The sequence below is a fragment of the Carassius carassius genome, chromosome 43 (assembly GCF_963082965.1).
Source record: "Carassius carassius chromosome 43, fCarCar2.1, whole genome shotgun sequence".
In the NCBI taxonomy this organism is placed as follows: Eukaryota; Metazoa; Chordata; class Actinopteri; order Cypriniformes; family Cyprinidae; genus Carassius; species Carassius carassius.
In genome coordinates this window covers 2,299,333-2,309,677 of record NC_081797.1, presented here as the reverse complement: position 1 = coordinate 2,309,677, position 10,345 = coordinate 2,299,333, and the positions used below count along the sequence as shown (strand labels likewise).

Here is a 10,345-nt window from a genome sequence, read left to right as displayed (position 1 = left end):
ATATAGCTTCTTTTTTGACCTATAGAGTTTTAGCCGGCGACGGCGAATGGCACGGTGGATTGTGTTCACCGACAATGTTTTCTGGAAGTATTCCTGAGCCCATGTTGTGATCTCCATTACAGTATCATTCCTGTATGTGATGCAGTGCTGTCTAAGGGCCCGAAGATCACGGACATCCAGTATGGGTTTTCCGGCCTTGACCTTTACGCACAGAGATTGTTCCAGATTCTCTGAATCTTTGAATGATATTATGCACTGTAGATGATGATAGCTTCAAACTCTTTGCAATTTTTCTCTGAGAAACTCCTTTCTTATATTACTCCACTATTTTTCTCCGCAGCATTGGGGGATTGGTGATCCTCTGCCCATCTTAACTTCTGAGAGACATTTCACTCTCAGAGGCTCTTTTTATACCCAATCATGTTGCCAATTGACCTAATAAGTTGTAAATTGGTCCTCCAGCTGTTCCTTATTTGTACATTTAACTTTCCGGCCTCTTATTGCTACCTGTCCCAACTTTTTTGGGAATGTGTAGCTCTCATGAAGTCCAAAATGAGCCAATATTGGGCATCATATTTCAAAATGTCTTACTTTCAACATTTGATATGTTATCTATATTCTATTGTGAATAAAATATAAGTTTATGAGATTCGTAAATTATTTCATTCCCTTTTTACTCTTTTTGTACAGTGTCCCAACTTTTTTCTTTTTTTGGAATCGGGTTTTTAGTTTGATTTAAATCTCTCAATAAATAAATGCAAGAATTTTAAACCACTTTGTTACTTCTTATTTCTTTCTCTAATCAAACTGCTTTTTAACCACAAAGTTATATATATATATATATATTTACACACACACACACACACACACACACACACACACACACACACACACACACACACACACACACACACACACACACACACACACACACACACACTTTAAAAAAAATTTAAAAAGTGATTATTTTGTGTCCTCAATATTCATTTTCATCCTGTTTTTATGTATGTTATGTCTTTATGTAAACTCTCTAACAAAACCTTGAACCAGCTAAGACTGTTTTAGGCTCTTTTTTTAAATACTAGTTTTCACTTATTAAAATCAGTTAACGTGCCCTCAAATATACTCAATATATATTTTGGTAAAAATCCATTATGGTTGTGTAAAACTGTATGAAATAATCAAGCTAGAATTATTAAAGTGTAATCAGAGCAGATTTCCAAAACTTAAAGCACAAGCATAATCATTTATTTGAGTTTTAACATGTTCAGCCAATCAGGAATGACCCAAACACTGTCAAACTCTGAGAGAAACATCTTGATCAGACCCACTTGTTTTTTATGTTTTAGGCCAGAAATCTGCTCTACGCAAGCGAGCAAAACCACAGACGTGTCTGTTTGGAAGCATATGATCCTGTCGGACACTACTGACTTGAAACAAAAAAGCATCATGAAACCTATAGGTATATAAAGGGCATTGAACAAACAACCTATAAAATCATGAAGACGTATGTGTTAAAAAATATGGAGTAAAACCAGACCTGACGCAGAACCTGTGCGTGAGATAAGAGTCCATATTCACTTACTGTGACACATCAGGGTTTTTTCCTATATTAAAACTTCCTCTCATCTTTCTGTTTCATGCTCATTTCTCCGCTACGGCTTCGGCTTCTGGGAACAAAAGGCCGTTCGTCATCAGAAAAGCACTGCAGGCTTTCTTCAGCCGGAATGAGAAAATCAGACCTACATGCAATTTCATTACATCACATCCATGAGAAATTATAGCTGAAGGAAACATAGGAAATATTAATCAGACCCTGGTTAGCTTTAAAACCTTGTTTGACAACCCCAGTGAACTTCTAAATAACCCTGCTGAAGAAAAGAAACAGATTCAGTTAGCTTGCTGATGGGTTCAGATGGTTATGATAGTTTCAGTCTCGCAGTCCTGTAACTAAACAGCTAAACTGGATTTGGCAAGCTCTAATCTGACTGGCTTTACTCAACTTCTGACAGGTTTTGTTATCAGACTGCCTGGAACGAGGCTGATACAATAAACCCTTTTGAGGGAAACTAATTACTTGATTTGCCAAGGTTTTCCAGGTTAGTGGCATCAAATGTTTGAACGATATTGAGGGTTTTGTCTGAGATGTACAGTGCATATAAGTGAAATACATATTCATTATTATCTGTCTTTTAGATGCACAGAATTATTCCCACCTGTGGAAATATTTCTGAAATCTATTACACACTCATAGAAATACAGGTCTTAAAAGGGGATTTTGTTTCCAGCGATGCCATAAAAGAGAGAATTTGGATTTTCCCAAAAAGAAACTTTCAGCAAACCTAAAGAATCTATTTCCACAACAAAGAACCTTTTATACAGTAGAAAGGTGCCAAAAATGATAACTGTAATGATAACTAATTATTATTATGGATAAAACAGGAACGGGTAACTGGACAGAATCAATGTTATTGTAAACGAAACTACTAAAAACTATTAAAAATTGTCTTTTTTAGAAATATTGCCTTGCTACCTAAATGAAATAAGTACTGGAATTACAAATACAAATAAAAGCTATTTCAAAATAAAATATTAATATTAAATGAAAATGTAAGCTTAAATTAAACATTGCCTTGACAACCAAAAAAAATACAATTAGTTTAAGTACTAAAATTACTAAAACAAAATAAAAAACCACTAATAAAATAATAAAAAATACAACTATATTCAAAATATGAAGATGTACCATAACAGTACAGTATATAGCAGAATAACACTGAGCAGCATGACCAGAGTTTATTCTGGATGTGCACAACAAAGGAAACCAGTTTAAACCAGTTAAGACCAGCAAACCTGATTGTTTTAGGCTGTTGTTGTTATTTTTCGGCTGGGAGGATTTCATGGAAGCGATCACAAAAGCACAATGTGTTTTTGGGTTTTTACATCACATGTCCTCAACACCCTACATCCCTCAGAAACACAACAACTTAGATCATTTACATGGAGCACGATCCGGCATAATTTGTTCCGTTGGTGATGTGAGAAACTTTCTCTCTCTCTCTCTCTCTCACACACACACACACACACACACACACACACACACACACACACACACACACACACACACACACACACACGTGTACAAACAGCAGCTGTTTGGCCTCTGCTCACAGACTGGAGAGGAGAAGGTTAGTTAATGCAGGAGAGGACGTGTGTCCTCAAACAGGAAACTCTCAAGCTATTATGGGATGTTTGGAAACGATCCTACCAGGCAATTTGCATTGTGCGACTTGTGATGAAGTGCAGAGAAGAAACAGAAAAATCAGTCCACTTTTTGCTTTTTGTTTAGTGCTGCTAATGGAACACACTCGATCTTTCACTAAACTACCAATTCTGGATCAAGATCTATCAGTTTGACAGCTGGTTAGTGGCTACTTAGGCTACTTAGAAAGTTGTTCCAAACGATATTAAAAAGCTAATAACATGTTCAACTTGCAGTTGTTTATGTGGTATGAAGTTGCATTTAAATAGCAGACAGTGCTAGAAACGGCTCGGTTGCTAAAAACACATTTGTTACCACAGATGCAGAACTAATATTTCATGAAGGTTTGATTTATTGGATTTGGTACACAAGTACACCGAGACATTTGTGAGAGGTGCAACACATGTAAAGTTGGCAGTAACCCATGCTGAGTTTGGAAGCCCAGTTGAGATTTTTTATGTCAAAACGTGGACTTAAAAAAAAAAATATATATATATTTTGCAAATATAAACTGATATGAACACACCATTATCTTTCTAATTTTTTTATTCCATTGTGGAAACAAAAAAGTCTTAAGATATAAGTTGAACTCTGAATTCTGAGAAAAAGAGTCACAATTGTGAGATATTCAGTCAGAATTCCAGGATATAAACTTGTGAGGAAAAGGTGAGGAGTTGTGAGATATTAAACTCAGAATTCTGAGGAATGAAGTCACAATTCTGAAAAAAAAAAACTTGGAATTGCAAATAAAAAACTCAGAATTCTGAGAAAAAAAAATAATAATTTCAAGATTTAAATACAGAATTCTGAGACAAAAGTCAGAACTGGCAGATACAAATGCAGAATTACGAGAAAAACTAATTGTGAGTTTATATCTCACTTTTCTTAGAACTGTGAGAAGAAAAGTGTGAACTGTGTGATAAAAAGTCACAATTTTTTGTTTTTATTCCATGGCAGAAACAGGCTTAGCTTAACATATCATTATTTTCTAAAAAAAATAAAAAAAATTAACACATACAAACAAATATAGACCATCTGTCACTATAAAGATATCCTGTTATCTGTCATTTATTTACAACGGTCATTTATACATAAACAGCATTAACTCTTAGAATTTCTCAGTATATGTTCATTAAAACTGTCCAGACCTGACAGATGACCAGTAAAGACATGCTTGGCCATGTGAAAACATTCATTTATAGAACGAAGCTCATGCCCGGTAATATTTCATAAGGCAGACTGTTTCCTATGTTTTATTTAGAGCAGCATTCATTTATTGTCTGGAAACTGATATATTTTGCTTCCAGCGATCAGCTCGCTCTCGGCTCGGTCCCTGGCAGCAGGTGTCTGGTTTACTTTGGCACGAGGGTCGCACACTCGGGGCCAAAATAAATCCAGCGCCGGGCTTAAGTAGACGCTTATCACGGGAAATGTCTCGCTGGACTCATTGTGCCACAGAGATTTATGGCATTTTCTATGTTCCCACTGTTTCCTTAATGGACACGAGACGAGAGATCGTAAAGCATGACGTGCACGGGCGTAAATACATTTGTAATACAACATAACATCAAGTGCCTTTTGTAAAATGTTTCTACATAAAAAAATAAAATAACAAATAATTCAAGACTTTTTTTAATAAAAAGTACACTACTGTTTTTTTTTAAGTATGTTTCTTTTGCTCACCAAGACTGCAGTTACTTGATCAATTTTTTTTTACAAATGTGAAATATTAGTACAATTTTGAATAATATTCTCTATTTGAATATATAGTGAAATGTAATTTATTTCTGTGATGCACAGCTGTATTTTCAGCATCATTCCTCCAGTCTTCAGTGTTCTTCACAAATCATTCTAAATATGATGATTTGATGCAATTATTTGAAATAGATATGTTTTGTAACATAAACGTTTTTACAGTCACTTTTGATCAATTTAATTCGCCCTTGCTGAATAAAAGCATTCATTTTGGATAAAAATGGCACTATATCACGCTTTCCACAAAGTTATAAGGCAGCACATCTGTTTTCAATATTGATAATAATCAGAAATGTTTCTTGAGCAGCAAATCATCATATTATTCTGATTTCTGAAGATCATGTGACACTGAAGACTGGAGGAATGATGCTGAAAATACAGCGGAGCATCACAGAAATAAATTACATTTCACAAAACATTTGCATAGAAAAGTGTTATTTTGAATTGAAATAATTTTTTACAATTTTACTGCTTTAACTGGATTTTTTTTAATCAAATAAATGAAGCTTTGATGAGCATTTAGATTTTTTGTTCAAAAATATTACATATTATTCCAAATGTTTGGCCTATGTCCTTATAACTTTTATTAACGCAATTGTATTTTAAAAATCTGTTCTTCAGCAAGAAGACAGAATTTCCGACATTAATGAAACCATGAAATGCAGATTTCGGCTGAAGTAGCGACGAATTCCAAAGTCCCAAAAGAGATCTGAACAATGTCTCGAACTGTGCTCAGATCTCCATATGAACTCAATCATTTCTCATCAAATGATTATTTCACAGCTCCAGACTCTTACTGGATGATTACAACTACCATTTTTACTTTTAAGATGCTTCAATGAAACAGAATGAACTCCCTTGAATCTCCTGAGCAGTAATAGTGTGTTTTATCTCATCAATCGGCGTCCGAAGCCTGGGGTATTAAAACCCTGCTGTGAGAGTCTCACCAAAGTGCGGCTCAATAAAGTCAGATTCCCGGGGGCCGCCTGCGTCACGTCTCGGCCGGGGCTGCCCTGCTGGTTTTGGGGGAATGCTCGAACTCTTTCCAGGTGCCTGAGCTACACGTGGGGCTGCGGTTGGCAATCTTGGTGAGCAGCGTGGTTCTCCGTAGGCTGCTGTCCGAATCCTCCTTCCGGAAGCTCTGCTGGATCTTGTGGCTGCAGGGGAAGCAGTGAGCGAAATCCTGCAGGAGGTGTCCGCTGAAAACCATGTAGATCCACGGGTTACAGCAGCTGTTCAGACTGGCCAGCAGCGCAGACAGAGTGACGGCCGTGTTCTCTGAATCTACACACACACACACACAGAAACAATAACTGTAAATGCTTGAAATGAAGATACTCTCCAATAAATAATTCTCTCCACAGCACAGTTCCTATGTCTCACTGTTGTCTGTTTACTGTAGCAAAGCAACAACAGTTAACACAGATTGTAACAGTTTATCAACAGATTAGAACATTCGTCATCCAATCAGAATCTACAGTCAATGTATCAGCCAATCAGCATCCTTGACCACATGTTTATAGTTTATAGTAAACGGGAAAAATATATATTTTATAAATTTAGAATAACTTTTAAAAGAAGTTTATAAAATTTGTTATATTATATGCTAATTGTTCTCCAAACAAGCTTTTCAGACTTATTTTTGCATTTAAAAGTATCTATCTATCTATCTATCTATCTATCTATCTATCTATCTATCTATCTATCTATCTATCTATCTATATAAATAAGTATAAGAAACATCAACTTTATTTTAGTTGGGTTTTAATCATTTTTATCCAGGTGTTATGCCTATTGTGTTGCAAGATATTAGTGAAAATTACTATTTAATATAATTTCCTATTTACATATAATAAACTAATACATCTTTCCTTCTTTATTTCTTTTTAGACAAACAAACAGTGGAATGTAACATTTTACCTACAGCTTAGAACATGCGTCATCCAATCAGAATCTAGAGTCACTGCATCAGCCAATCAGCATCCAGAACCAGAACTATAATTATGTAACTATGTAATAATAATTATATTATAGTATCCAGATTTACTGATACAGATAAAATAATCCATATAAAATATATACTCAAAAGTTTTAAAATTTACATAATGTTTTCTTCTTTCTTTTGTAATTTGTAACCAGTTATTATGCATGCTGTTTTGCCAGATATTAGCAAAAAAAAATTCTAGTGTGCCAAGCATCATATCAATAAGCAAAAACACTCAGTATTTTACAATATGTGTCTTAGAATCTACAGTCACTGTATCAGCCAATCGGCATCCAGGTACAAAACAATGTTTTATAAAAACAATGGTGTCTTTTTTCAGCAAACAGATATCCATATTTATTTATACAGATAACATTATCAGTACATATTTAAATCTATAATTGTTTATTCAGAATTGTATTTGTATAAATAAATATGGAACACCAGTCATTCCGAACTGTGTTAATCCTTCTGTGTTGCCAGAAATCAGCAAAAATAATATATGACAAAACTAATCATTCATTTGTTTTGATTAAAGTAACTTGTAACCATGTGAAAATGGTGTGAAATTGGCTTAACTAAACGTCCCATAAGCTCATGTGGAATTTTAAAGTCAGATTTACACATCCGAAATCTGCAGCGGTTCTGTTTAGACACACTATTCTGGTCTCATGACTTCATTTCTCAAATTATCTTTATAAGCATATCAGAGAGACTATATTTAACACGTTAGCACTTCTTTCCATTAGCAGCCATTTGTTGTGTTTTAAATTTAAACAAAGCTGCTGTGCTTTTGAAAGCATCCAATAAACATCCTGGTAACATATAAACCTGAAAATCATTATACATTCAATACAATCAAGTATTTGCACATTTAATAACAATTCAGTATAAAAATCAATGCATTGGGGAAAACTGATTTTTTGTTATGTTGTTACCACATTGATGCCCCATGATTACAATCCAGATTACACAAATGTATGTATGTTTGGGGTCAGATCAGGTAGAAATTAAAAACCTGCGCATTTTCACTTTGCACAGTGTGCAATCCAACATTAATACATCAATGCAAATATGAAATATGAATGAAATGCATGACATTTTAAATCTTAAGCTGTGCTAGCTAACATATTTAATGATATTTAAATTATAGAATGTTGTTCATTATATACTGAACGCTTACTTAGATATGCTTGAAATGGATTAATAAAAATGTCAGTTTGAATTTATCTTAATCTCTTGAGCATTACATAACATACTTTTTTATTTAGACTATATCGAAGTATGGGTTACCCAGCATATTTAATACTGTTAATCTTAATATGCATGAAATATATGAAAAGATTAGATTACATTTTTAACTCTTTGAATATGCATTAGACTGTTAATCATTATGCAAACATAATTTTTGTTAATGATAGCCTTATTAAATGCAACTTACTATATAGTGCTCAAAGAGATAAAACGCAGGGTGCACATTTTATGAAATATATGAAAAGCAAGTTAAGTGCACAATTATGTGTTAAGCATTATATATTATAATATAATGCTTGTAAATTATATATAATTTTTTATTTAAAAGATAAGGCTATTTAAAGGGTGTTACCTTGCACATTTAACACCTGAATCATAATTTCATGGCATGCACGCGAATCTTTCCCTCATTTTCACTCACCATCCCAGCTGAAGTTCTTGTCCCACACCGACCACATCTGCACGGTGAAAAACGGCGCCCAGCAGATGATATACGCGAGGACAATGACGAAGGTCATCTTGACGGTGCGTAACTTCGCTCTGGAGATCGTGGTGACGCTGCTCACCGAGCTCTTCCCGATCAGCCCGTTCTTGTGCGCGCCGTCCTTCGGCGTCTTCTTGGTCTTATATCTGATGTTCATCCTGATGCTGTGGCATATGAATCCGTAGCTGGTCATTAATATGATCACCGGGATGAGGAAGATCCCCGCTGTGATCCAGGTGATGTATGCGCGCACTCCCCAGGGCTGGATGAAGTGACCCCAGCAGTCGTACACCTCAGAGCCGTTCTGGATCTCACTCAGGGAGAAGATGAAGTACTGAGGCGTGCTGAGGAGCAAACTGCTGATCCACGTGCCCGCGATCATGATGTGGGACCTCCGGGTGGACTGCTGGAGGGTCTTGAGAGGGTGGCAGATGGCGATATAGCGGTCTAGAGTCATCATGACCATCATGTAAGTGGACGCGAACATGCCCATCACCTGCAGGTGCTTGACGATCCTGCACAGAAAGTCCGGGCCGTAGAAACGGAAGGTTATTTCCCAGCACAGCTGTGGGAGGACCTGGAAGAACGCGACCACCAGGTCTGCCAGGCTCAGGTGTTTGATGAACAGATGCATGCGGGAGGTTTTCTTCTTGGTGTTGTGGATGGCCACCAGCACGCTGCAGTTCCCGATCACGGCGACCGCGAAGGAGACGCTGAGGACCGCGATCTCGATTTTCGCGACTTCTTCGTCGCGTCCGAACGGGTCGGTGGAGTTTTCCGGGTGCGATGCGTTGCTCAGGTGTCCCATTGTAAGATTCGTCAAGAATAACAGCAGTGCTACGTGTTAAAACGCGGGCGAACGACGTGCGTAAATGGAAACGCCGGTGTCCCGTTGCGCGATGCTCCGCTACGCTGCAGATGAAACCTAGTGGTTAAATATCTGTGTTAGAGATTTAAAGCCCACAAGGGTTGAATTATAAACTATAAACTTATAAATCTCCATTTGCTCTTGACCCAGACTTATTAAAGGAGTTATCAGAGTTGCTTTGGCTTAAAAGCGTCTCGAAACAAGAATATCTAATGCCTGTGCAACCCAGATCTATAAAATGTCTCTCCTCGTCTGTCTGTGGCTCTCCTCAAAGCCTTTTAAACCCGCCTCAGATTCCAGTCACGACGCGTAGCGCGCGCAGAGCCAAACCCACCGGTGTTCAGCCGCTCAGTTCAGTCCTAGTACATACACCCCCCCCCCCCCACACCACCATCACCGGACCCACCCCTCCTAAAGTCTGCTTTATGTGAAGACCAGCCTTGACACATTCCTATATAGTACAGAACCATAAATATTCTCACACTATATAACTTCAGTCATTTCCGGGCTGATTTTTTTTTTTTTTTATTTTTTTTTTAAGATACATTAAAATTAGGCCTAAACAATATGAGTCAATATAATACAAATATATATTGTATTATTTAAATTGTCAACAACATGACCCGGTTACCTTCCACTTTAAAATTATATTACGTTATTGAATATATATATATATATATATATATATATATATATATATATATATATATATATATATATATATATATATATATATAT

At 36.2% G+C, this 10,345-nt stretch overlaps 1 protein-coding gene across 1 annotated transcript; it reads right to left on the bottom strand.

Annotated features, from left to right (window-relative positions):
- Positions 1-5,361: 5,361 nt before the first annotated feature.
- avpr1aa (arginine vasopressin receptor 1Aa) lies at positions 5,362-9,987 on the bottom strand. The gene is made up of 2 exons (XM_059536543.1): positions 8,677-9,987; positions 5,362-6,301 (listed from the first exon to the last, which is right to left on the bottom strand). The coding sequence occupies exons 1-2, from the start codon at positions 9,545-9,547 to the stop codon at positions 6,009-6,011; spliced, it is 1,164 nt and encodes a 387-aa protein (XP_059392526.1). The 5' UTR covers positions 9,548-9,987; the 3' UTR covers positions 5,362-6,008.
- Positions 9,988-10,345: the final 358 nt, after the last annotated feature.